We start from the raw sequence: 26,672 nt of genomic DNA, 5'->3' as shown, positions 1-26,672 counted from the left end.
CATGCCGCGAGCGCGATGATCCTCCTCCGGACCGTTCTGGGCAGGCAAGGGGAACTTTGCACTGTAAGGATTTCAACGCCACTGTTAAACAAGTCAGTGGTTGATCATCTCAAGTTCTCAACACATGTGGAACTGCATCATAGCGATGGGCAATGCCGGGGCCTGGGGAAGGGGAAAGGAAGACACCTTCCAGCACATGGAGTGCCACCACTCAAACTTGCAATTTGCTTGGCCGGAGTACCACGGGATGGTCGTCTGGAACAGGAGTCGCACTGGTCAGTAGCAATGGAGCACGCCGTCCTGCCATCGGCTACCAGCAAGGCAGCAATCGATCACAAACCTCGTGCATGCATAGGGTCGTGCACTTGGTGGGCATATTTTTTTTGAAGAATCAACGGGGGGCGATCGCCCACCTGAACTCAGTTTCCATTAATTAACGGGGGTTACAAAGGGTGCGAAGCCAGGGGGCGTAAGCCAACAATCCTGGGTCGGGGAGGCGGCATACCGCGCTCAACACGAGGGGGAGCAGCTAGAGGAGGGGTACAAGTGTTTAAGGGGCTAAGAGATAGATCCACACCAAGCTAGCAGGGGGCTCGTGTCGACACTGGAGGGGGCGCGGACGATCCACATGCGGAGGTGGTCGGCTACCATATCCAGCACGCGCAGGGTAGACATAAGATCCGCGTCGAAGACCATTCTATTCCGGGATTTCCAGATGGACCACAGCAAGGCAAGGATGGCGGTGTTACGCGCTTTCGGGTGCATGGGGGGCAAGTCTTCGGAGAGAGCATCGAGGAGGCCCAACACGTCATCATCGGCCCGGGGGCGCCCCGAGGGAGAGATGATATTCCACAAGGGGCGGAGGCGGGGGCAGCCAACGAACAGGTGCGAGATGTCTTCAGGCTGGCCGGGGCAGAAGGGGCAATCCGTGGAGGGCACACACCCGAGACGATGCAGCAGCGCACGCGTCCTTGTTTTCTGGAGGCGCATGATCCAGAAGAACACTTTCACCTTGAGGGGCGCGAAGCAGTTCCAGTTGACGTCCTGGCCCGGGACGACACAACCGGAGGCGTGAAGAGCTTGGTAGACACACCCTGTGGAGAAGTCGACAGATGGGCCGAGGGCGACGAAACGGACGTCCGGGGAACAACTGCCCGTGCCACAGCAAACTAGACAGACCCGTAAAATCTCTGGAGCAGATCGCTGGTGTCCAAGGCACGCGAACTGGCCAACCTACGAAACAAAGGAAAAAACAGTAAGCACCATGACTGAAGGTGACACGAGTTACATTACGTGGAAGAAGGCACTACTAGTAGTCTAGTGCTAGTCTACTACGGCAAGGACGCACCACCATATCACCGCGGACACCCGTTGAAGACGAAAACACCTACTTGAGCACACAAAACAGCATTCATCAGCTACAGACACATAGACCATTACACTGCTCATCCATCTTTCCTCCAGCCACACCCACATTCTTAACGGTGTGCAGAAATTCTGCAGCGCACAGGTAGTAGTATACAACTTGCATGCAGAAAAGAAAAGAAAAGAAAGAGCAGATGGTATTGAATTGCATTAAGATTAATTATCGGTGACATTTAACAACACTCAAAAGGGCAACGGATTAAGAAGGTCAAGCTACAGATAAACAATCCGTTTTCCGGGAGCAGAAAATACAGTGTCAAAACTGGGTTCTCCAGACAAGTCTGAACCTAGGCATTCTGATAGTGGTGCAGCTTGTACAGTAAAACTTTTCCACCAGCATGTCCGACAGAGAGGAACCCGCTACCCGGGCTGAAGTCCAGGCAGTCAGGCACCTCGGGTACTGAAGGCTGAACCGAGGCCCTGGCCATTTCTGGAACACGGTGAAGGATGGGACGTGCACGAGCCTCATCCCGTTCCTCTCATTCCTCGAGCTTATCGCCAGAATCTGAGCATCATGGTTGAACTTCATTTGACCGATCTCGGCTGTGAGGTTTTCAATTGACTTCAGTTGCTTGCTCTTCCTGCCAAGGAACTCATCCCTTTTGTACACATTCACGATGCCACTGCTGGAGCCTGTTGCAAAATAAGAGCTGTCCCGAGAGGTGCAGAGAGAAAGGCCTGTCAGGAACCCTCGTCAGTAGCCTTGTGCATACACTTCCTTGTTCTAAGACCCAGTGGTAAACATGGCCATCCTCGGCGCTGCTCAGTAGCTGATTCCCACCATCCGCAAAAGCCAATGAACGCACATTGCCGTTAATCTTGAGGGTTCCAATAAGCTGCTTTGTTTTGGAAGATATCAAAAGAATGTGCCCCTCATTACCAACAAATACAATGGTTCTAGAATCAGGTGATATCTCAAAGTTTTCCAGGCTTTTCTCCTCACGTCCAGTTAAGGGTCCAATCTTACTAACTGCAGCTTTCACCAAATCAAATGATTAGAAGAACTTCCTCCTGCCTGAAAGGATCACCTCAGAGCCATCAGGTAGAAAACGTGCCTTGTGAACCGGACAATCCTCGATAAATATGCTCTGAATATTGGGGTTTCTCTTCCCGTCAATCTGGAAAAACCTCAGATGTTTGTCCAGGCCAGCAGCCAGCATCATCTGACCATTCCTATGAAACTGCACTGATCGAATTGATTGGACCACTGGATGGCTCCTGCGCATTAGCATCGACAAGCCTTGAGAAGTCCAACATGCCAGGTAGGAGTTTAGTAGTACCCTTCACAGCAAGGTCATGATTGTTCTGAAGAATATTGTCAACTCCACCGTCCTCATCGGCAAGGATTCATCATCAGACAACCCGGGGAGAGGAGCTTGAACTTGGTGTGATGACCACGCAGCCTAGCTTCATAATATTTGCTGGAGATCACACGCTCCTCAACCTCCTTTCTCAACTTCCTCAACCTTGCAACCTTGAAGATGTCCACCTCAGTGCTATCCTCCTCGTCATCCACCCACGCAGGCTTCCTACCCTTATTGACAATGCCATCTTCATCAACTTCACTGCCCAAGTCCTCCTCATAAACAGGCAAGTCATCCTTTACATCACCAGCTGACTGATCCATGAAGAACAAAGGACCATCCTGGTCACAAGCCGGCAGTGCAACCGCAACACCATTGCCAAACTCCAGTAGCGCATAGATCTCACCAGACAGCGAACTCACAGCTCTGTCTCATCTCCTCCGCCTCTTCGTTATGCTTGGCTTCGAACGACAGCAATAAATCAGCCAATACCAATCCCACAAACGCACAGAGCTTTTCTACCGGCTGCAAGCTACCATGCTGCGGCCTCTGTTCACTAGCGCGCGTAGCCAGGATACATTGTGGAGGTTAATTGGTTTGGATATACTTAATTATTACTGGATGACTAGAAGAAGCTCATACCTCAAAAACCAGTGTCCTGCGATCCAATACTGCTGAATGGGTGGAGAGAGACGGCAGGGGCACGATGCCGTGGTACGATGGAACGGGAGCTGCGGTGCCGGAGACGCGCGTGAGACGTCGGGGCCGGTTCTAAGCGACTGCGGCGGCGGATTGGAGCTGGGGCAGGCCAGAGCACGAGCTGGGGCAGGTGAAGAAGAGGGCGAATGGGGTTGGTGGCGGAGAATCGAATGCGAGCAGGCGGAGGGTCAGGGAGACGCCGGAAGTGCGCCGCCGCCGCGCCGCCAGGGGAGAAGGGCCGGGAGAGGGAGAGAGGTTTCGAGAAGGTCCAAGAAAATAATAAAAAGAAAAGACGAATCGTCGTCGGGATCGCAACAGGAAAATCCTGGGTCGGACCGAACCTAGAGCGGGTCCGACCGTAGCCAGCCGAGTGGGACCCACAAGCCAGTGACACACACTGTGGCTCGCCACGCCCGCAAAACCCTTCCCGTTATAAACCCCTCTTCCGGCTCCATCCATTCCCCTTCTCTCTTCCTCGATCGACCCCAACTGCTCCGTCGCCGCGTCGCTCCGCTAGGGTTTGCCGTCGCTCCCTCCCTCCGGTGCCCGTCGTCGGCGCGCGGCGGCCGTCGGCCCGTGCGCGGTCCGGAGGGTACCTCCCCTGCCCTCCCCCACGCCTCGATCTCTCCCCTCTTTTTCACGTTTTGGCGCGGTCGATTTTTTGGGTTTGCTCGGCGGTCCGCGCGCGCGTCCTCGCCGTGGCCGGGGGTTCGCGCAACGCTGCGGGTTTCGGACCGGTGGTCTGTGTGGGGGATCGGGTTCCGTGCGGGGTAATGCTGCGAGTTCTGCGCAGATTCAGGGTTTGAAAATCGCGGTCGTCTGCGAATTCGCGCTGGATTATTTGTTGTCGGTGGATTTGTTGAACAGATTGGTCTCGTAGGGGGTCAGAAACTAGCTTGCGTGTGCTCGTGGGGGTCGAAAAGGCATCCTTTTTAATGCCAAATTCCACACCCTGCATGAATTGCTCGCTGCCGTTTACGCGCTGGTTTTATTTTGTGAATTTGTCATCTTTATTTGTCCAAATTCTCGGTTTCTGTTAAACTAATGCTCACCGTTGACCTGTTTGGAGCGTCAGGACGACCTAGCCAGTGTGCGGCCATTAGATATGTAGCTGTGGTGGAAATTTTGTATGGTTTCAGAATTTGCTTTGGTGGGAGTGCTTCAGTTGGCACTTGGCAGATGTGGTGGAATTTTCGTCTTGCCTTTGCCTTGTGGAAAATGATTTTTGCGATATGCTAGGTTTACATGCATCAGATGTGGTGGATGGTTTGATGTGTAGTTTCTTCATTTTGTTACTTAGTACCTTACTGTTTCGGTTCTGAAAGTTCAATCATTATCCTTCTGTGAGTTGTCTTATCTGCATGGTTCTTAGTCTGTTGTTCAGTCAATTTTCCTTTGCACAAAGAGGGATTCCTAGTTTGCTTGCGGATTCTACTATTCCTGGTGCTGGATAAGCACAGCTTGAGTCTGCTGAATAAATGGGTTTTGTTTTGTGTGCTAATTGGCAAATTGGGGAAAAATCCATGAGCCAAAGTGTAGTTGTTGTATCCATGTTTTCTCAATATGATATGATAGTTACTGTCATTTTGTGCTATGTAAGTTGTGCCGATGATTTGTGAAATACGTGTCAACATGATAGCAATATGATAGCAATATTCCTGGACAAAGACCACTGTGCTAGCTGCTGCGTTTTTGTTTGCCAGTGGTTTGGGTGTTTGGAAACCGACGACTTTATAGATGGTTGCTCAGCCAATTACTGTGTATTCCTCTGCAGCAACTACTTGTTTTCCTGCAACAGCATTGACATTTTACTATGAGCATTTCTGATTGACTACAGCTTTTGAATCGCTTAGGCTGCTCATTTGTACTATGTAAGTTAGCCCAATAATTTGTGAGACACGAGCCAGCATGCCCGAGTTGTTGTTTTCCAATGGTTTGGGTGTTTGGAAACTGAGGACTTTGTAGATGGTTGCTCGGCCAATTACTGTAAATACTTCTTTGTAGCAACAATTCGTTTTCATGCAACAGCATTTGCATTTTACTATGAGCATTTCTGATTAACTATCGCTTTTTAACCTCTGACGCTGCTCGATAGTCTCACAATATTCATTCGCCTTGAAACATTAGATGCTGATCAGTCTTATGTCTCTGCAGCAATGGCTACGGAAAGTGGGAATTCTGACGGTTCTCCTCATCCGAATGTGGTATTTTTTTGTCTCCATTTTTTGTTATTAATCTGCAAATAATAGCAGTACTGGTAAACGTGATTGGTCTTGCTTACAGGTTGGGATTGCATTTGCTCAACAATACTACAGAATTCTGAATTCGTCACCAGAATGTGTCCACAAGTTCTATCATGATGAAAGTACTCTTGGTCGACCAGATTCTGATGGTACATTGACAACTGTAACAACTACAGATGTAAGTTCTCTGCAGCACAGCAGCAGTATTCTATGATTTTACCATTAAGCATAAGATGTATAAATTAAATGTGGACACCAGAAGCAAGGGCACACCTCTCCACTCTTTTCTAAAATTTTAGAGCTTGGTTCTCATCCATACCGTAGACTCCACTTCTACCACTTGTTACTTAGAATTAAAAGACCTTGAGGACATATAATGGTAGATAGTATGCCATTTGGTTATACGTTTTGCTGGTCTGTTTAGGACAGCAGGTTGCTTTGGCGTGGTAATTCACAACTGCATACTACTTCTGCATGTTCTACCTTGCTGTATGTAGAGTGAATTTGGTTGTAAATTGGGCAGGTAATTGCGCATTTCATCCAATTTATAGGCCATATGTGTTGATGAAATGTGATCAATGAACATCGATTAGCTAAAGATTGTGCCTGTATATATCTTATTGTGGATCATCCATTTAACAACCATGTAATATTATTTGCTCGTAGTATAGCTGTTCCAACACTTGTCTCACTTAATATGCCATGTAATCAATTAAGCAATGTCACACGCCTAGTCATGTGATTTGTTATAACTGATCTGTTTCTCATGCTGGACCAGGCTATCAATGAATACTTCTTATCTACAGAACTGAAGGACTGTTTGATAGAGTTGGAGAACATAGATACTCAGCCATCCCTGGCGGGTGGTGTGTTCATTGTGGTTACTGGATTTTTTACAATGCCTGATACTGTGAAGCATAGATTTACTCAGTCATTCTTCCTTGCTCCACAAGAAACTGGAGGCTATTATGTTTTGAATGACGTGCTTCGATATGTGCGGGAGATGCCATCCCCTGAGACAAATGAAGCTTTTGTTGACCATTCTAATGGAAACACTCAGATTGCCCCCTTTCCAGCTGAGCCAGGTATTGGAATTTCATCTTCCAAAAACTTTTCCTTTGTAGGCTGTTGACATTTCATATTTTATCAGAAACATCTATCAAGGAGAGCTTGGACCCAGAGCTTCCGTCTGCAGAGAGTGTTCCTGTCAACTGTGAAGTCATAAATCCATCTGCAGAGACTACTTATGTGGATGTTGAAGTCATAAATCCATCTTCAGAGAATATTGCTGTGAATGATGAAGTCATGGATCCATCTGTAGAGAGTATTTCTGTCAACGACAAAGTCAAAACTTCAGTTGGAAATCAAAATTCTCAGATTAAGAATGGTATTACTAAGATACCTGAGGCAGCCCCTGCTCCTCCTGCTTCAGCTCATAAGGATGTTATCAAGAAGTCTTATGCGTCGATTGTAAGTTTTCTATTGTTTACCTGCACTTTCCCTGCTTAGCCTGAACTGCGTGAGTTCTGAATACCAAATGGTAATTAACTTGATGTTTCATGCTTACTTGCTGGCTTCTATGAGGATAGGTCAAGACCAAGAATGAGAGCACACAGCCTGCACCAGTTACCAAGTCCATACCTAGACCAAAACCTACAACAAAGAGAGCTGAAAATGTAGAAAATTCTTCATCTGTTCCTGCAAAAACTACCCATGCAGCTGATACCGCGCCTCCAAATGACAGAAATATTTTTGATGGTCAGTGGATCCTCCATATTTTTGTAAACTAAACTGAAGCATGAACCTTCACTGTACTGAAGTATAACACTACCTTGTTCCTTAGACCAAGGGTATTCAATCTTTGTGAAGAACTTGCCTTTGGATGCAACTGTTGAAATTGTTGAGGCTGAGTTCAGCAAGTTTGGTGCTATCAAGCCTTGCGGTATCCAAGTTATACACCGTGAGGTTAGTTAATATTGTATGAATGCAGGGCTTGGTTTCCCTAAATCATATGCTTGCTGACATTTTTGTGATGGTTTTCCAGTCTGAGGGGTTCAGCTTTGGCTTCGTTGAATTTGAGTCTCAACAATCCATGTATGCTGCAATTGAGGTTTGTTCTCATAGATGTTTGTCACAGTCTATAGTAATACTTACAAGTGCAATATTTGGCTATGCTCCATAATTGTGTTTCAGTTTTACTAGCACTTGCTTTGCAGTATTAGAATGCTGTGTTGAATCCATTTGTGGAACTTAAGTTTTCTGGAGCACATTTAGGTTCATTTTGTAAATTAATTGCAGGGCTAATTGTGACTTGGCCTACTTATCCATCGTGGTTTCAACCTTTCAGTATCTGCAAGATGTTGCAAGAGCTGACTAATACTTGTTTTGATTTTTAGGCAGCGAAAATTCGCTTTGGCTCGTACGTGTCTGTTGTTCAGGAGAAACGAACCCCAAGACGAGGTGAGACAGCATTATGATCTCCACATCATACACAACTAAAATAGAATTATCTCTTCCATAGTCTTAGTCTGGCTTGCCCAGGTATACCATTGCTGTTCTCTTAGTTTTGAACATGCATGTGCCTTCTAGTCCTTACTCCATCTGAAAATAGTCCTTAATATAAACAATATAAGATGCATGACTAGTGATAATCATGTCTGGTAGGTTAGAAACTTATTAAATTGCAATTTTTTCTTTTACATCACCAACAATTTATGATGCTGATAACTGATCAAGTGTACAGAGATTGCTGCCTCCTTACACAATTGTTTTAGTTTTAGTCAGTCGTTTCAAGTTACCTTTTCGCTGGTTATTAGGCATTGATATAGCTCAATTGTCTCTCCTATGTTTTAACCTTCAGTTGTTAATTCTCTTAAAAAACTTTCAGTTATTAATTATGCCACCCATAGCAACAACAATGACAATCCTCGGGACAGTCGGGTCCTGCCAGGCAGAGGACTTTTTGTGAACAATGGCAGCAACCGTGATGGCGACAACTTCAAGGGACAGGGAGCAGGTTTTGTGAACAATGGCAACAACCGTGATGGCGACAACTTCAGGGGTCAGGGAGCAAACTTTGTGAACAATAATAAGTACCATCATGGTGAAAACTTCAGAGGACGCTTCGTGAACAACGACAACCACCGTGATGGCAATGACATGAGGAATGAATCCAGAAATCAGAATGAGTACCCGGGCCGTGGTCGAGGATTGCAGGGTAACGATTACCGTCAGAACGGGAATGACTACCGTCAGAACAGGAACGGATACAGTCCGAACAGGGGTGGCTACAACCAGAACAGGGACGGTGGCTACAACCAGAACAGAGAAGGCGGCTACAACCAGAACAGGGAAGGCGGCTACAACCAGAACAGGGAAGGTGGCCAGAACAGGGAAGGCGGCTACAACCAGAACAGGGAAGGCGGCTACAACCAGAACAGGGACGGTGGCTACAACCAGAACAGGGACAGCTACCGCCAGAACGGGGCTGGCTACCGTCAGAATGGGAACGGATACCATCAGGCACGACCATTCTACAATGACAATGGGAATGGGAGGTCTGGCCGCTTCAATGGTACCAAGCAAATACCTGTTGCTGCATAGAAACTCTGCAATCCAGCAAAGTAGGAAACTAAGACTATTCGCCCCTTGATAATATTCCCACCCCATAGTCCTCTAGGAATCTCTGAAATCATCCGCATTCTCTTGCATCCTATTAGGCCAAGAAAATTCTGTTTTAACCTGATGATGCCTCATTTTGACGTGCTGGTGCCTTTTTTGTGGCTAAGTTATTGCCGGATTTTGCAATGCTCTGACATGTAAACTTCAGTATCTGTGTTTGTTAAATGTTAGTGGCCGTTTGTAGCGACCTGTAAACTTGTTTAGGTATCTGTTATTATATTCAGCTGTTTCTCTCTTGCAGTTTGTCATCCTTGATGAACCCTGCGTTTGAATCAGTGTCTCAGCTCTTACTCTCTTGTACATTTTTTGATGCTTATGTGTGTGTAGTGATACTGGAATGTGCTTATATATCGGAAAACACTTGCAATCGGTCGGCCGATCCAGCGCATCGATCGGTCGTTCCGTTTCAAATCGCGTTTCCCTTTGGACCACCTTCCGTACGCGCTGAGGTAGCCCCATGCATGTGATGGGGTGCCCGACTGCTTCCCACGCACGGTTCTCTCTCAATAAAACAGGAGAATGAGCATGCATGTACGCACATTTTGCCAGCTGCAGTTTATGCATGCGTGCTACCTAAATGAATGCATGGCTAGCTGTTGGCTAGTTCGCATCATGGTGTTTGCTGGTTCCTCACGTTGTCGTCTCAGGATGTTCGCGAGCATCAAGTCGGCACTTATCCTACCCGAAGATGGAGACATTCGAGCCTACTTTTGCGACTTTGGCTGATCCCTCCGATGGTTGTGACTACCATGATCTTGGGGAGACGATAGACCAGTGGGGACGGCCCGGAGTCGCACTATCTAGTGCCTAGGGGCCTTCGGCATGCCGGGTTCTTGTCCGGCGGCCCAGAAACGGCAAGTCTAGGCTGCCACAGACGATGGTTTGAGGTTAGTGATATGTTATTGTTGTAATTATGTGTGACTTCCGTAAAAAGTAGTTGATGAATTTTGTTGTAATTCAATCCGTACCAAAATAATTGTTGCTTGACCATTTTTTTTGCATTCTTCGCAAACATATGGATTTTCTATTGTAATCACTTGTGACCTTCGTAAAAATAGCTGATGATTTTTTGTTGTAATTCAATTTGTATCAAATTAATTGTTGCTTCACCATTTTGCATTGTTTGCAAATATATGATTTTTTGTTGTAATCATTTGTGACTTTTTTTAAAAAGTTGTTATTTTTGTTGTAATTCAATCTGAAGAAAATTAATTGCTGCTAGACCACTTTGCATTGTTACATATGGATATTTTGTTGTAATACTCGACGGTTTTTGTTCAGGGATGGCTCTCCGCGGTTACATCATCGTCGACTACTTCGATGACTCCTCCGACTTCTCCGACGCCGAGACCAGCAACAACTTCGACACCGAAGACACGTCAAGCTCCGCCGCTCCCGCCATCGCCGACAAAGAACCCCAAGTCCTGGTGATGTGGATAAATCCCGGGCTAGCTAGCTAGAAATCGGTGTAGGATTTTGTATTTTGCAAATCTTTGTAAATTATCTCCGACAAACTAGTTTGAAATTCTCACGCCAAATTTGACAAATCGTGTTTAGGGTTCGGGATAGAGGATATGTCCTGTGGCATAAGATTATCACGTGAAATTGGTCGATACACTTAACTCCATCCACACGAGTTTATGATTTCCAATGGGTAGCTGCTAGAGATGCTCTTAGCGAGTACCATGCACAAGCCTGCTAGCAATAACTATGATGCACGTGGAGAAGCTAGTAGTGAGCCTGCATGCAAGCAAGGAAGGCAGGCACCAAATGCTTTTGTTTGTGTGCATTAGGGGTGTAAACGGAACCGGCCCAAATCCATTTTAAGGTATCTATATCCAATTTTAAAGACTTCGGCGGATAAGGATATCCGATTCCAAAGTGGTACTCCAAATATGGTACATGATATGGTATAACAAATAGCATTTTGATATGTACTATCTAAATTTTAATTAGAATAATCCGAAGGTTTTAAACCGGATAATATGATTTTAATCCAAATCCAAGCCAACTTAAAAGGTTAGTAGTTATTAAGTTACAAAATTCATTAGGCGAGCTTGTTTAGCTTAAATTTATATCAATGCTTGAGTTTTAGTGTATCATGCCTCTTTTTCTTAACTACACAAGGATGAAAGTTTAAATCTCTCTTAAGAACTGTAACTATCTACCGATAAGAGCATATATCCGACTATTTATTGTTTTCGGTCCCGTCCACCCCATTTCCGATTCGAATCCACAATCAGCAATATCCTCGTTTGAATCCTGCGGTCAATATCCGCTCGGTCAGAATTTGAGAAAAATATATGGTAAATGACACTACTAGGAAAACAGCTAGAGCCAATATCGCTAGCAGTGGCGCACATCGCTAGTGGTGCACCGCTGCTATATAGCAGTGGCACCTGCATAGCAGCGGCGCACCACTAGCGATGTGCTCCACTTCAAGCCCATTGCCAATGGCGCACTAGGGTTAGAGGTGCGCCACTGCTATTTTCACTAGTAGAAAAAGAGGCTTCCATCCATCCCCATTAGTCCCCTTTAGTCGCGGTTCGGGAGGCGACCCGCGACTAATGCTCCATCCGCGACGAAAGGGTACCCCTTTAGTCGCGGTTGGTAACACCAAGCGGGACTAAAGGGCTATGGAGGGATGCGGCCGGCGGAAAAACCTTTAGTCCCGGTTGGGGACATCAACCGCGACTAAAGCCACGCACCCTGCACACACACACACACACACCCCCCCCACACCGTGGATCGCCTTTTTTTGGTTTGTAAAATACAAAAGAAAATGATAGAAAATTCAAAAAAAATTGTTTTCAGATTCTTGTATGTTATGCAACCTACTATTCGGAGATATTAAGAAATTCGATTTTTCACTTTTTTTGCAAAAAAAGTTTTAAAAATGGTAAAACCGCAATAACTTTTGCATACGACGTCGGAAAAAAACGTATAATATATCAAAAAAATCCTGGGAAAAAGTTACATCCGAATTCACCGGGGTTTACCTAGTTAGCCAATTTTTAGATTCTCAAAATTCCAAATGAAAATACGAAAGCAGGAAGATTTTAGTTTTTGCTATAAATTATGGATTTTATATTTTTTAAATTTTTCAAAAAAATAAAATTAATAATTGCATCAAGCATAAAGATTACTATTACTTTTACCCAAATTTTAGATTTTCAAATTTTTAGGTTTTGGCAAAAAAAAATATTTAAAAAATAAAAAAAATAGAAATTAAAAATTTAATGTTTATTTATTTATTCACGATTATTATTACATCATTATTTTTTTTATGAAAAAAATTGTTTGAAATTCAAATAAAAAAAATGTGACATCGACCAACATGTTAAAAGGATTGATATGATACTACTATCACATACATGTGCGCGTAGCACTTGGATGCGGGACGGAATGAAACTCGGAAGTTAAGCGTGCTAGAGGTGGAGTAGTGGGAGGATGGGTGACCGAGCGGGAAGTTTGACCACGAGTAAGTAATTTGACTAGAGATAAGTGTAGTTAGAGATAGAGACTAAGCTATGCAAATAATTGAAATAATAGAAATTCTGAAAAAAAAATAGAAAAAAAAACGGAGTGAAAAAAATTAGAAACCCAAATGAATTAAAAAAATTTAACGAAATAGCCTTTAGTCCCGGTTGGGGACACCAACCGCGACTAAAGGTCCTTCGCCCAGGCGCACGCTAGCCGCCCACGTGGACGGGCCTTTAGTCGCGCTTAATTGGTCGCGGTTGCGCAACCGCGACTAAAGGCCATTTTTCTACCAGTGTTTCAACATAAGGGACCTCCTTCCCTAGACATGCAAGTGACGCACCACACCTACGTGTGGTGCACCACTGGTAATGTTTAAAGGGGGCTGGAATTTTGGACACCACTTAGCAGTGGCTCGCCATGTCTTCATGCGCCACTACTAACTGCTAAAGAACCCACCCACCCCCCCTAGATCGCCTTTTTGGTTTTGAAAAAATCAAAGAAAATAACACAAATTTCAAAAAAATAAAATCCTTCGAGATGAAGATGTGTTATGTGGTCGGAAATTCAATTCGGCTCCCGGGTGCGTATGCTCCCTCTACTAACAAAACATATTTTGAAGTGTGGAAAAATTTTGACAAAAATTCTACATGTACATCTCCATAATATATGTGTATGCGTCAAGTTTCACGAAAAAATAATATTTTTTGTGGCCTATATAAAAAAGAGAAAACTTATCCTGTGAAAAGCATTGTTTTCAGCACTGAATTTTGTCTTTTTTACACACGTCACATGATAAGTTCATTTTTTTATGAAACAACTTTGTGAGCGCGTAGCACATGAAGATGTACGTGCGAATTTTTTGTTTCAATTTTTTTGAAATTTAAAATATGTGTAACATGCATTTCAAAATATAGGGAGCATATGCTCCCATGTTCCAAAACATCACTCCCGTGATGTGGTCTAGTTGTTAGGAAAATTAAGAAACATGAATTTCGATATATTATGCAAAATGACATCATGTTTTGGTAAAATGGCTTTTCTGGTTGCACACAACGTCCGATAAAAAAGTTTTTTATATGAAAATGTATCCACGGAAAAAGTTACATCCGATTTCAACGGTCTATGCCTGTTTACCAAAAAATTTAGAATCTTCAAAATCAAAAAGGAAATAGGAGTTTTCGGAGAGATTACATTACGGGAAAAAATTCAAAAATAAATGTTGGCAGTGGCGAACTTTGAGGCCTCCTCCCTCTCTTCCTTAAATAGGCATCAACCTCTCTTATTCCTTCCTCCTCCCTCACTTCTTCTCTTCTCTGCTCCACCGGCAGCCCCTCCTCTACATCTCGTCTCCGACCTCCTCTAGTCCATCCTTCCTCCACCCTCCTCCCTCCACCTACCACCCTCCTCCCTTCTCCCTTTTCTCTCCTCCCTCCTCCCTCCACCCTTCTCCTTTCTCCCGCCTTACTACTTCCTCCTCTTCTTTCTTCTTTCTCCTCCCTCCTCCTCGTCCAACACCTCTCCTCTTCAGTGTCGGCCACCACGGCCTTCCCTCTTCAACGCCGACGGCCACGCCCCTCCTCTCCAACACCAGGCACCACCAAGATGTGGAGTGGCAGATGTAGAACGAAATTCGAACAAACAATCGCAAAAAAATCGCAAATAAAATGGTACCAGATCTAGATCTATATCCAGTTCTAGATTTTAAAAATAGCAGTAGCGCACTTAGGGGGAGTACCAGCGGTGCACCTAGGGAGATTAGCAGTGGCCCACCGTTTGGTTCGCCACTATTATTTTTAGGTGGAGTGCTAGTAGTAGCGCACCATAGTGCGCCACCGGTAGCTTTTTTTTGCCCCACTAATAGGTTTTTTGTAGTAGTGGGATATGGTATGAGCAAAATCCGATCCGATTTGTTTACACCCATATTGTGCATGCATGCATCGGGCCAGCAATAGTGTGTAGAAAGCGACGTGAGCCATCATTGTAGGAGCCTGACGCGCAGTACACTAGGTCACCAGAAAAGTACCCGGTGATTTGCTCATATCTATGGTTGCACCTAATTTAGGCTCCACCCCTAAGAGAATAAAACTTGACAAGATATTCGCCATGTCGTGTAGAAATCTAAATACTAAGTAAATCCATGTTGCCCTTAAGAACGGTTGTCAAATATAAGTTCACACACACACTTGAGTTTGTCCTATTGCTGCATAAAGGATTGGACTTTCTCTCATTAAGAGCATTTAATTATTGCGGTTCACTTCTTGCACTTTATTTTATTGCAAACTACACACCCGAAATATCAAACCACTGCACCTTTTTTATTGTGTTACTTGTCAAACTTACTAACCAATACCTTCAACTCTTCGTGCATTCGACAACCTTTATTATTGAAAAGTACTACAATTGATCTCCTGTACTTGGGAGCAATAAAAAATTCGACCTAAATCTAAATGAAGTCGCCACCACGAAAACTATATACGAGAGTTCGGCTCTGGCATGTTCACCGGAGCCTCTTGCCATGGCGGTGACACGAATGGCGATGCGGTGGCGGCCTCACCCGTCATTGCTGCTGACGATGTCGCAGTAAACTTTCCCCTGCCACTTTGCCACCACGTGCCACACCTCCACCTTCTCCGCTTCATGTCGGCTCGTCTCCGACACGAGCCCGAGGATGGTGGGGAGGTGATGGTCAATGACGACGTCACCGGGTGTGAAGTTGGCCGCATCCTCGAGCGTGGGGAGGATCCGCGCGAGCTCCGCATCCACGACGTAGTCGCCGAGAGCAAAAGAGGGCGCGTCCTTGACCTCCATCTTCACCGGCTATGGCGGCGCGCACGAAGTCGACGCGGAGGAGGTGGAGGAAGCAACGCAGGTGGCGGGACGACGGGAGAAGCTCCACTCCCGTCGGTAGAACACGGGCGGCGGCGCGAGCCCGTACTTCGTGTATCGGTACGGGCCGCGGAGGCGTGCCGCGTCCGACCGCTTCTTCTGGCCTCCGATTTCTCGCCGGCGCCTCGCCCGCTCGAGCTTCCGCCGCGGAAAATCTGGCCGCCCCCGCAACCGCACGAGCCTTGTCTGGACTACATGGCGCCACGTGGAGCTTGGATTTGCCGGCGGCGGTCAATTTAGGTCGCCGATGCTAGAATGCGAGTGGTCGATGCGGCGGAGTGGCACTATAAGTAGCTTTGTGGTGTGAGGGTTTCGGCTTGCATCGGCCGCTCCGAACGTGATATATACCGGCCGGGCGGGCTAGGCCCCAATAAAATATTTACAAGCCAGACTGCATCCGCAGGGTTTAGTCTGACCTAAACTTCGTCCAAACCTGCAATCCAACCTGCAACAAACATGTTACGAGCTGCGGTTTAAGAAGTCTGTTAGAGATGCTCTAAGCTTTAGAAAGTTCTGACATACCTTCTGCCGAAGCAATAATATTGGTTTGGGCCAAGTCTTAGAACGGCTAGTCTTGTAAATGCCCCTACACAAAACAATTCCCAACCGCGCTTTTAACGTGATATACTTTTCTATTAACGTGATCAAATCTTAAGTTGTTTGATTTAGGAAAAATGTAAAATTTTAAATATTTGGAACTTACTCCGTAGTTGCTAAACCCGATGGTTTGTACTGGGTTTTTTCTCGTTGAGCCAGCCCTTTTTTTTGTTGAGAAAATTTGAATGCGAATATTGGGTTTTTGCTCTTGGGTGCATATGCTGGCTTTGTTTAAAATATATTTCAAACATATTCGCAAATGTTAAAATTTCTAAAAGAATTTGCGCGTACATCTTCACATCCTACGGTATACAAAGTCATTTTAAGAAAAAAATGATTTCTTTATGTGCCGTGTGAAAAAAAAAGACAAATTTTGTGTCAAAATAAGGCTTTTTTAAGCGAGCACAATGTAGAGAAATACGGGACAAAAAAATCCGAAATTTTGAACAATTTGAAAATTGTTATTTTTTAGGTCAAGGGAGCATACAAAAGTGCATTTCCGTCAGGTTTCAAATTCAGAGAATTGCACGACAGAGTTTCTATGGGCTCTCGATCGTGGTGTCCGTGGCGTATTTGCTGGAGCCTGAAGCTAGCTTTGAAGGCCCATCCTCCCGTCCTCGTCGTCGTCGTACGCTGGATCCGCTCGTCGCTCGCCGTCCGCCGGCACGCCCAGCCGCCTGCGCAGGCACTGCTTCCCTCCCCTTCCCTCTCCGGCTCTCCCCCACGGTTGCCGGACCTCGCCGTCCGCCCGGCCGGCGTGCTTGTTGGGCTGTGTAGGCGATGGGCCTGACCACTGGAGCGTCTTTCCCTGTCGGCCACTAGCAAGCGAATCAGCCCACTGGCCTAGAACTGCTCCGGTCACTGCCGAGAAGACGGAGCTGCTCAGATCGGCGGCGATGGCGATCCGACACTACTGGCCGATGGCCGCGGCGGCCGTCGGGTTCCGCCTCGTCCTGGTGCTCTTCGGCGGCGACCTCCACCTTTCCTCCCGCCCGGAGGTCTCCACCCCCCTCACATCCCTCCGCCGCCGTAAGCAACTGCGCACTCGCATCCCTTCCTCCCCTGCAAACCCCAGCCCCCCGTGTGATGTCGCCGTAATTGGACCTGTGTGTATGTTGCAGTGGCAGAAGGATACTGGCTGAAGCAGGCGTCCATGTCCCCATATTCCGGTAGGTTCCGCACTTCCCCTCCTTGCTCGCTTTGCTACCTTTGAGCACTTTCACATTTGCATCTCAGTGAACACACGTTTGAGGCCGCGATAGTTGTATTATTAGGTAGTAAAGAGCAATTTCCAAACGTTTGACTGTATTCCTACTGAATACTGGTAATAGTCATTTACTTGAGTACTAACTACTGATAACTTCTAATGGCTGGAATATCATATGACTCCTACTTAGCATCAGATGCCCAGATTTTTGTTGCAATTACATTTCATGGCCTAGCAGTGACATTTTTTTTGGGGGGTCTTTTTAATGTAATGTTTATGTGTTACAATATGAACCTGTAAGGCATGATCCACCCTGATGAACGATCTGTCTTTCAGGTTCGATGTATCATGGTTCCCCTTTGCTGCTATCGGTTCTGGGTCCATTAACCAGCAAAAGGTAATTGGTCCCTTCATCGCGATGCTTCTGTGGTCATTTCTTCGATGCCACCGCTGTTGCAATATCTCTTCGTTTGATCAGATCATCATTTGAAATGTTAGCATTCTAACGCTCCATGGTGTCACAGGTCAGGTGGACACCATGCCCACATATATTGCAGGTAAATAAGTTGGCATGTACCTTTTCATTGGAAGTTGGAACCAGTATCTGTTTGTTGGTGTATACCTGATTTTCATTGAAGAAAAACAGTTCAAATATGCTTTGCTTAATCATTCAAACCGAAGAAAATGTGACCTTAAATATTTTCCATGACTTATGCATGTTGTTGGCAGTCATGTGATTTATCTTAAACTCATGAATGCACCACACAGTTTGGTTTTTGTGGCTGTAGATTTTATAGCTGCTATGCTCATCCGATCAACTGGGCGTACACTCCAAGTAGCACGCGGGAAAAGCTTGAAGTCCCTTGACCTCGCAAAATCAGTAAACGATCCAGGTAAGTCATGCCAGTTGACTGTGCTTTATTGAATCTTGAGAACTAAATTTGCTTTTTGTTTGCCACCTACTTGTTTTAGCAACTACTACACATAGCTCCTGGCCTCCTCACAGCATGGAAGATTTGAATTTTTTTATTCTGGTAACATACAAGCTGCAAAACTGAGAACTTCGAGATATTTTGTTCATAAATGTAATCCTTCTGAACTCTGATATTTTCTGAAAGAAGGAATCCCACTTTGGCGACATTTCTGTTACAAGGAATATAAAAAGTACTGAGTATTATAGATTTGCATCATGGAATTCAAATTGTATAGTCATTTGCTTCCCTGATAGTACTATTTTTGTGTGTGTGTGTGAGAGACCAACAACCAAGTCGGGAAAGGTGTAAATGAAACACCATATTTCTTTTGATCAGGTGCTTTCTGCTTGTGATTGCTTAATACTTATTATATTGCTACTTATCATTTCATTGATACTTGCAGTGAATGCAAGTGCGGGAGATACTGCTTCTCTAATATATTTGTGGAACCCTTGGACAATAATCACCTGTGTGGGTTCATGTACGTCACCAATCGAGAATTTAATGGTTGTGGTAATGATATATGGAGCATGTTCCCGTAAGTGAAACTCTCTATGTTTCCCTCTCTGTTTACTAATGCCTAGTTAATATCTCTTACTTCCTCTGTCCCAATAGATATAGTGCCATCATTTTCCGTGTTTTAACTTTGACCGCTAATTTGACCAATAAAACATATGTTACTTGTTATAAAAATTATATCATTAGAATCTTTATGCAATTACACATTTAATGATATAACTTGTGCTTGTGTGACATATAATCCATGTTTTGTTAGTCAAATTGATGGTCAAACTTAGACCTTGAAAAAGGGCGCCACCTATATTGGGACAGAGGGAGTATATTACTTAAACTAGTTGTTTTATTTCATTTTGCTTTTCTCTCTTGGCCTTTTATTAAGCAAATCTTCAGTTGGTAAAATTTTCCTCGAAGATAGTATATTGATGTTCGAGCAACCTAGAATTGCCCAAGTCTGATGCTAGTTAAAACATCCTTACAATTTTTTAGGTCTCGCGCCGCTCGCTGCCTTTGGTTATGTTATGGCAACACACCTTTCTCTTTATCCTGCAATCCTCATTTTACCGGTATGTGCCACAACCATTTTGTTTTTTCAATGTTCACACTTGTGTGTCATTTATCTGCACTGTTGATCTCTAACTATATGTTTTTCAGGTTACTCTTTTACTGGGTTATGGCCCAGATACTCCTCCAGCCAAAGTTTTTCTTCAAAAAGGATTGAGTGCCAGTAAAGTTGACATTTCGGATATTGGAAAAAGTACTAGTCAAAGAGGTTTCGGACAAATCTCATGGAAACCAGTACTCCACTTCATGTTGTGGGTGTTTATCTGGTCATGTTATGTGCTGGTATTGAACAGCATTATTCTAAATAAAGCGGGTGGCCTTCAGGAGATGTTTGAAAAGTAAGATGCTTGACCATTTTTTTAACCATCAAATTCATGTGAGTGTGCGTAATAGTTTCTGTTAAAACTTTCTCTGTTCAAGATGGATTATGAATTAATGTTGAATATTTGCATACTCCAATCAGCATTTTCTCGCATCCTCTCCGTTTCTCCCACATGCAGGCTTTGTTATTGAGCCTCATTTTGTCAAAGCTGTCTTGGTTAGGAATTGACTGGGTTTTATATGCTACCATATGCCTAGTATTGACTCCTGCCATGTTTCTGCAGGACATATGGTTTTATCCTTACAGTGAAGGATTTATCACCAAATATTGGCGTGTTATGGTAAGTCTTGTTAAAACTTAAAACAAGCATAATTATGACCCAGGTATAATCTCATCTGTTTGGGAATTAATGCAGGTATTTCTTTGCTGAAGTCTTCGACTTCTTCAGAAGCTTCTTCCTTATAGTCTTTAATATGAACATTATCTTTATGGTCTTGCCGTTGGCAATCCGTTTGAAGCATCGACCGTGCTTCCTCGCCTTTGTTTACACAGCAATTGTCGCAATGTTGAAGTCTTACCCCTCGGTGAGTAAATTTTACATGATATTTCTGATGAACCGTCAGGTACCAAAGGTTAATGCTATAATTCCTTATTTCATGTTTTGCTCTCTGTTCTTATACCTAAATCCATGCATTTCTTGAAGGCTGGAGATTCAGCTCTATATCTAGGACTTCTGGGCTTATTTGCCAATGAATTAGCAGGTAGCTAAAATTCTGTATCAGTAACTTTGAATTGCTGTCTAATATAGTAACAAGTTAATGTTATATCTTTCCATCTTGCAGAGATGCAATTCACCTTCTTCTTGTTTTTCGGATATATTGGAGTCTCTCTCCTTAGCCCTGTCATGCACAACCTATGGATCTGGAGGGTATCTCTCTCTCCCCTTTCCTCCTTCCTTGCCTTGACACATGTAGCATACTATTACTAACATGACCATGTTTACAGGGTACTGGTAATGCAAATTTCTACTTTGCTACTGGCTTGGCTTATACCTGCCTTCAGGTAACTTATCCCTTGTGAGCATACATCCAATGTTCCAGTCCTGGAAATTCATCCAACATCCAACAAACATCTCAGCTAAAATATTTGTGTTTTGTGGCTTTTTTTTAGAATACTGAGATACGAACAATTTCTTGTTCAAATATCAAACATGTTCTTTTTACATCTCTATTTTGAATTATTGTTTGCTATTCTTTTGCAGACTGTGTTGGTCGTAGAGACTGTAAGTTCGATGATAAAGCATGACAGGAAACTAAGGCTACTGATAAAAACATAACTGCATTCCTCAGAAGTTCAACAACGCAGATGCTTTCCTTGCTGGTTCACTAAGATGCGAAGTTGTGGATGGTTCATTGTTCTGGGATTTTGGGTAGATTAGTTGCAGGTCCTGATTAGTTGATAATGTTCCACATCATGTTGTACTATACCTCCCACATTTGTAAAATATATGGGCCACAGTTTCTTAACCAAGATTAGTGAGTCTAGGTTTCTTTCTCAAAACTAACTATAGCCCCCGTACTGAGTTCTTTCATGGATCCTGTGATTACTGCTTTATCTGATCTGACATGGTAGAATTAATCATTGGCATAATCTGTGCCGTCAGTTCAGATTAAAACGAAAATTAACATAACATGAGCCGTCTTTCATCCTGGTAAACGGAGGTCATTGTCATTTACACATTGCAGTTCATTGCTCCCCGTATGTACTGCATACCTTTGTTCAGAACTTGGCACAGAACATTTGATCTGTAAATTGTTTTCCTTCCATCTTACATAAGTTGAGTGTGCTACTTAGACATGTACTCCCTCCGATCCAGAAAAAGAGTCGGAAAGGCGTTTTTGCAAAAACATCCTTAAGCTTTTTATTTCATCAACCCGCACTCCACCGTTCAATGAACCAAACGCGAGAGCTGATCCTCGCCTGCATGTTGGCATGCGTGAAGCCCAACGCCCCCAACTCGATCCCCTCCCAGATCTTGAAGTCACTAGTCGTCGCGCGCTGCATCGGCGGCCGGTGGAGTCCTACAGGCGGCCGAGCTCCATAGATCAGAGCTCTCCTCCCCTTGGGGGCGGCTTGGGGAGCGAGCGACCTGGCTGGGCGAACGTGCGGCGGCGAGCAGACGCGGAGGTCAGCGCGGTGGGTGGTCAGCTCGAGCGGAGGCGAGGCAGGGGCGCAGGGCGGAGGCGAGGCGGAGGCGCAGGGCGGCGCCGGCGTTGACCGGTGATGGGGCCCCGCGGTAGCTCTGCGTGGGAGAGCCGATAGTACTGGCAACCAAATCGAGCAACTCTTCTTCGTGACGAACACAGCGGAAAAGAAGGATGGAATTAACTTCATTTAGAAGGGGTTTACTGTAAAATATAATTATACTATGCCTCCGACAGTTTTTTCGGACCGGAGGGAGTACTTTGTTTTGAGTCAATAGTAGTTGCTATATTCAAGTTTTTTTCTAGTCACTGTTGTACGTTTGAAAGTACTCAGGTGGTGTTTTTCTACATATACTTTGTGTGTTATTTGTATGTCTGGTTGGTTGCCAAATGATTGAAAGCATTTGGATCTGTACTTCAAACGTCTGGTTGGTTGGAAAATGGCTGAAAGCATTTGGATCTGTGTTTTATGAGCTCTTTTTCTGTTGTATAGTCTGATCCTGTGGCATCTGAATTTGTGTTTTTGAGCTCTCTTTCTCTTGTCCTGTATAGTATAGTTTAATGCTTATACTAGGTTATCTAGTAAAGTTACACGCAGTAGATATTACATTGAAAGAAATTTGTTAAGGGCATCTCCAGCTGCGCGACGCATTTTGGACGCCCAAATTGTCCGCGGACGTCCGTTTGCGTCGCCTCGCGGACGCGGAAATGGTCGTGTGTCCGTTTGCGTCTGGGGTTGGCTCCAGCGGGTCGACGCATTTTGGGCGCAGGCCAGAATTCAAAAAAGATGAAATAGTGTCGACTTTGCACGAAATTACAGCCGCAAATTGAGAGCTGAAACAAGTTCATCACACTTTGCAGCTCGTACGGCGCAAAGTGGAGCAAAAGGGGCACAACAAGGCTTGAACAACAATAAAAAAAAAGTCCAAAAGGAGGGCAAGGTGCTGGGCGCATGGCGCCGGCGATCAGGCGTCTCGCGCGCGGATTTCGGCGCGCCTCTTCATGAACCATGCCCTGGTGTCGTCGTCGACGCCGCTCAAGTCGGCAAGCATGATCCTTGTGTCTTCTGGACGCAATTTGGCCTCGGCGTCTACCTTTTTGGCCTCGATGTCCAGCCTTTGGACATCGAGGACCTCCTTGGCGAGGTTCTGGTAGATGGCAGCTGCGGCCTCTTTTCCGGACGCCTCTTGTCGTCCCTAGCAGCCATGGCGGCACGGTTGTCGGCCATTATCTTCTCCATGCTCTGCGTGAACGCAATGGCTCGCGCCTCCCGGACAAGATCGGCCTTGGTAGCCTTGTGGCCTCGTGGACGAGGTGGAAGGACCGGACGGCCTTGATCGTCGTCTTCGCCGTCGAGGGTGACCGCTGTCCCATTCTTCACGGCTTCTTGGTAGGCCGCAAAGCTTATCATCCACTTGTTGTCTTTGAGCACCTCCCAACAATGGACCATATGGAAGCCCTTCTTGTGCGTCGCCACCGAACTTACGCAAGGCGCGGGATACCCGCAATCATAGCCGCCAATGATGTACAATGACGCAAATTGACGCAATGACGCAAATTGTCTACAATGATGATGGTTCTATCGTCTTTACCACCTGTCATGACGCCGGTGCCGCTTACGGGGTTGTTAATAGCATGTTCGACCGCCGAGCGAGAACTTGCTTGTCTCTTGTTTGATGTAGTTCCATCTTTTCCGGAGGGACTCTTCCGTCCGAGGGCTCGTGATATGGTAGGGCGGGTGCATCCTGGTCTCGTTGTCTTCGCTGCAAGACCTTGGCCCAATAGACCTTGCCCTTTTGTTGGGCGCCATTGATACAATCATGGGTTGTTGCCAGCCACGCTTCACACAAACACTTGTCCTCGGCGTCGACGAAGCCTTGTGTCCTGCGGCTCTCCCCCTTCTTCTTGGTGGCAATGTCCGTGGGGATAGGTTGTGTTGGCGCGTCGTCGAAGCCTTGTGTCCTGCGGCTCTCCCCCTTCTTCTTGGTGGCAATGTCCGTGGGGATAGGTTGTGTTGGCGCGTCGTCGAAGTCGTCCACGCACACGGGTGTTGGCTGCGTCTGCTGGGTGGCGAACATGTGTGCGGTCTCGATGTCCTCCGCATCTTGCGTTGGTGGCCAGTCATCATGCGCGCCTGTCCCGGCCCGATCATCGCGAACGAAGCCGCCGCCGTAGATAATTTCCTGGATGTCTGAATCATGGCGGTCCTTCCAATAGTCCTACGAACGACCGGACATCAGACGCATGATACAGGGCACTCGCACACATTGACAGAGCTCACGTACCGGGTCGTCCATCGTCGGGGCAGGCGGCGCAATTTCGTCGAACAGGATGCGGGGCTGCGGCATGCTCTCCTCCGGCACCTGGCGCGTCTTCTGTGTCGCGCCCGGGCAGGAGTCACCGCTTCTAGGCGTCCCGTTGAGGTCGGGAGCCGCCGTCCCGGTCAACTTCACCGTCGGCAGGCCGGAGGCGAACCGCGACGCCGCGTGGCCCTGCAAGGGAGCGGGAGTTCCAGGGCGCAGCTGGGAACTTACCGAGCTGACCGAAGAGGCCGGAGGAGCGACGCCGGCGATCCCCTCTCTCTTGACGTTCATGTAGCCCTCCGCTAAGGTCGGATGGAGGGCTACTTGCGCGACGCCGACTTTGATCTGCATCTGCCAGGCCTGCTGGTTGGCGGCCGCGGCTGTCTTGATCTTCTGGTTCTTGCGCCGCCTGCGACGCTTCGCGGCCTCCAGGACTTTCTCCTCCGCGGAGAGCACCTTCTTTGCCGCCTTCGGCTTTGCCTCCCGGCCGCCGCCAGTGGCGGCCCGCTTTGCTTCCGTCGGAGCTGCAGTCTCCATTCTGGCTATGGCCGTGGCTACGGGGGAGTGTGGGGCGGCGGCGGGTGCGAGGGTTTGCTCCGCATCCATGGCGGTAGCTGCGGCGGCGAGGACGTCCATCGCTTCTGGACTGCTCGCGCCGGTCTAGTTTCCAATTTGGCGCGGGGGAATGGCCAGTGGCGGGAATAATATCGCCCTCCAGCCACTGACGCGCCGGTCCTACGTCTTTTTCGGTGGACACTCGGCGCGACTGCCGAGCGTCCGCGGAGACGCAAACCTGACGCATATTTGGGCCAGGTTTGCGTCTCCGCGGACGGCCCGGTCACTTTGCATCGTCCCGCTGGAATAGACCCCAGAAGCATTTCCGGTGACGGCGGACGAAAACGGTCGCTATGCCCTAAGTGTTGATCTGAAAAGAAGCCTATGAACTCAAATATCTTGGAAATCTCCCCGGGTGTGCAGAGGGGTTGTTGTCGTGCAAGTCACATCCAATCCATCCCCCTTTCTCCGTGGGCACGTGCAGCTAGCATCCACCCATCCAATCCATGATTGATTCTCTTCGTCTCGTCGCCCTCTTGCGACACATGTTCCCAGTTAACCCCATGCGCCATGGATGCCTACGTTCAACCCCCTTATCATGCCTGCCTCTCCAAGTCTCCACGTATGACGCGCATCAGCGCCGCGTGCTATTCCCTGCCGCACAAGCCCGCGCGTCTCCCTGAAACCCACACGCTCTGTTTCTGCATTCGATGTTCTAGATCGTCTCCTGTACTGCCGACGTGTGTCCGATTCATCGTTTCTCTGGTGCATGGATCGCTCCGTCCGTATACAGGGCATTTTCGATGGAACAATCTAAATCGGCGACCTAAACAATCTAAATCTAGGGAGTGTCTAATCATCATCTAGCTGAAAATGGAATTGGTTTCAAGTCAGATTTTACCCAGCCCAATTCATTCCCCCCCTCCCCCTCAGTCCCCTTTCAGTCACCTCCGCTCAGTCCGGCCCAACAAACAATCAGTTCGGTTTTTTCAGGTTTTTTCATTCCTCGCTGTAGCTTCCGGGCCTTACGGATTCGGCCAGGCCTTCAGGCCACTTCTAACAAAACGACATCTCCACGTCACCTTTCTTCTCCTTCTTCCTCCTCACGTAAAGTACCCGCAACACGGTGGCGACGCCGGCCGGGAAAAAAAATCAGAAAAAGAAGGGGGGAAAAGGAGATCTCGAAATATAGAGGGCAAGACCAAAAGAGATCCAAAGAAGACATGGATGGCAACGAAGAAGGGACCTACGTGGACATGGATGCTGCTGGGAAGGCCTTTGGATCTCCTCCCGTCTCAGCACAGTTATGTCTCCACCTCCTCTTCCTCCATCTGGTTTTTTAGTACAACTGTGCTTGTTGATCAACATCATGTACCTGACCAAAACTAGAAACTGAGGGACTTGCTCAAATTGATTCTAGCTTATTACGTTTCCAGCAGCATGTTTCAGAAAAAAATCAGATTATATAGTCTAATTCATCAATTCCACCATTCCTTCTAAGTTAACTGACAAATTACAGACAAACTACTCCACAAAAACTGAGATGACTGAAAACTAGTACATTCATACTATGACCTCACTACTGAATATAGACTGTCAATATAGACTGTCTATATTGACCTCTGTCATTGGATTTCTTCAATTAGATAAAAGTCAAAAGTAATAATATACTAGTAGGAAGATGAAAACTGAAAGTTGAATTATACCTT

The 26,672-nt window shown here is 46.2% G+C and overlaps 2 protein-coding genes and 1 pseudogene across 2 annotated transcripts; 2 read left to right on the top strand and 1 right to left on the bottom strand.

Annotated features, from left to right (window-relative positions):
- Positions 1 to 1,712: 1,712 nt before the first annotated feature.
- LOC124672779 lies at positions 1,713 to 5,538 on the bottom strand (annotated as a pseudogene).
- A 46-nt stretch (positions 5,539 to 5,584) lies between these two features.
- On the top strand, positions 5,585 to 9,274 carry LOC124672778 (nuclear transport factor 2-like). The gene is made up of 10 exons (XM_047208954.1): positions 5,585 to 5,632; positions 5,712 to 5,849; positions 6,450 to 6,756; positions 6,822 to 7,141; positions 7,261 to 7,429; positions 7,515 to 7,636; positions 7,716 to 7,781; positions 8,068 to 8,131; positions 8,559 to 8,730; positions 8,830 to 9,274. Exons 1-10 carry the CDS (start codon positions 5,585 to 5,587, stop codon positions 9,272 to 9,274), a joined length of 1,851 nt encoding a protein of 616 aa, XP_047064910.1.
- A 7,895-nt stretch (positions 9,275 to 17,169) lies between these two features.
- LOC124674421 (phosphatidylinositol glycan anchor biosynthesis class U protein-like) lies at positions 17,170 to 21,515 on the top strand. Its single transcript, XM_047210470.1, has 14 exons — positions 17,170 to 17,347; positions 17,440 to 17,487; positions 17,862 to 17,922; positions 18,050 to 18,082; positions 18,294 to 18,418; positions 18,903 to 19,037; positions 19,505 to 19,581; positions 19,670 to 19,917; positions 20,185 to 20,241; positions 20,317 to 20,485; positions 20,605 to 20,662; positions 20,744 to 20,829; positions 20,907 to 20,963; positions 21,163 to 21,515. The coding sequence occupies exons 1-14, from the start codon at positions 17,215 to 17,217 to the stop codon at positions 21,235 to 21,237; spliced, it is 1,362 nt and encodes a 453-aa protein (XP_047066426.1). The 5' UTR covers positions 17,170 to 17,214; the 3' UTR covers positions 21,238 to 21,515.
- The last annotated feature ends 5,157 nt before the right edge of the window (positions 21,516 to 26,672 follow it).

Source organism: Lolium rigidum, chromosome 7, assembly GCF_022539505.1.
Source record: "Lolium rigidum isolate FL_2022 chromosome 7, APGP_CSIRO_Lrig_0.1, whole genome shotgun sequence".
NCBI classification, from domain to species: Eukaryota; Viridiplantae; Streptophyta; class Magnoliopsida; order Poales; family Poaceae; genus Lolium; species Lolium rigidum.
The sequence above is the reverse complement of the archived record's forward strand: the minus strand, read 5'-3'. Positions and strand labels throughout refer to the sequence as shown.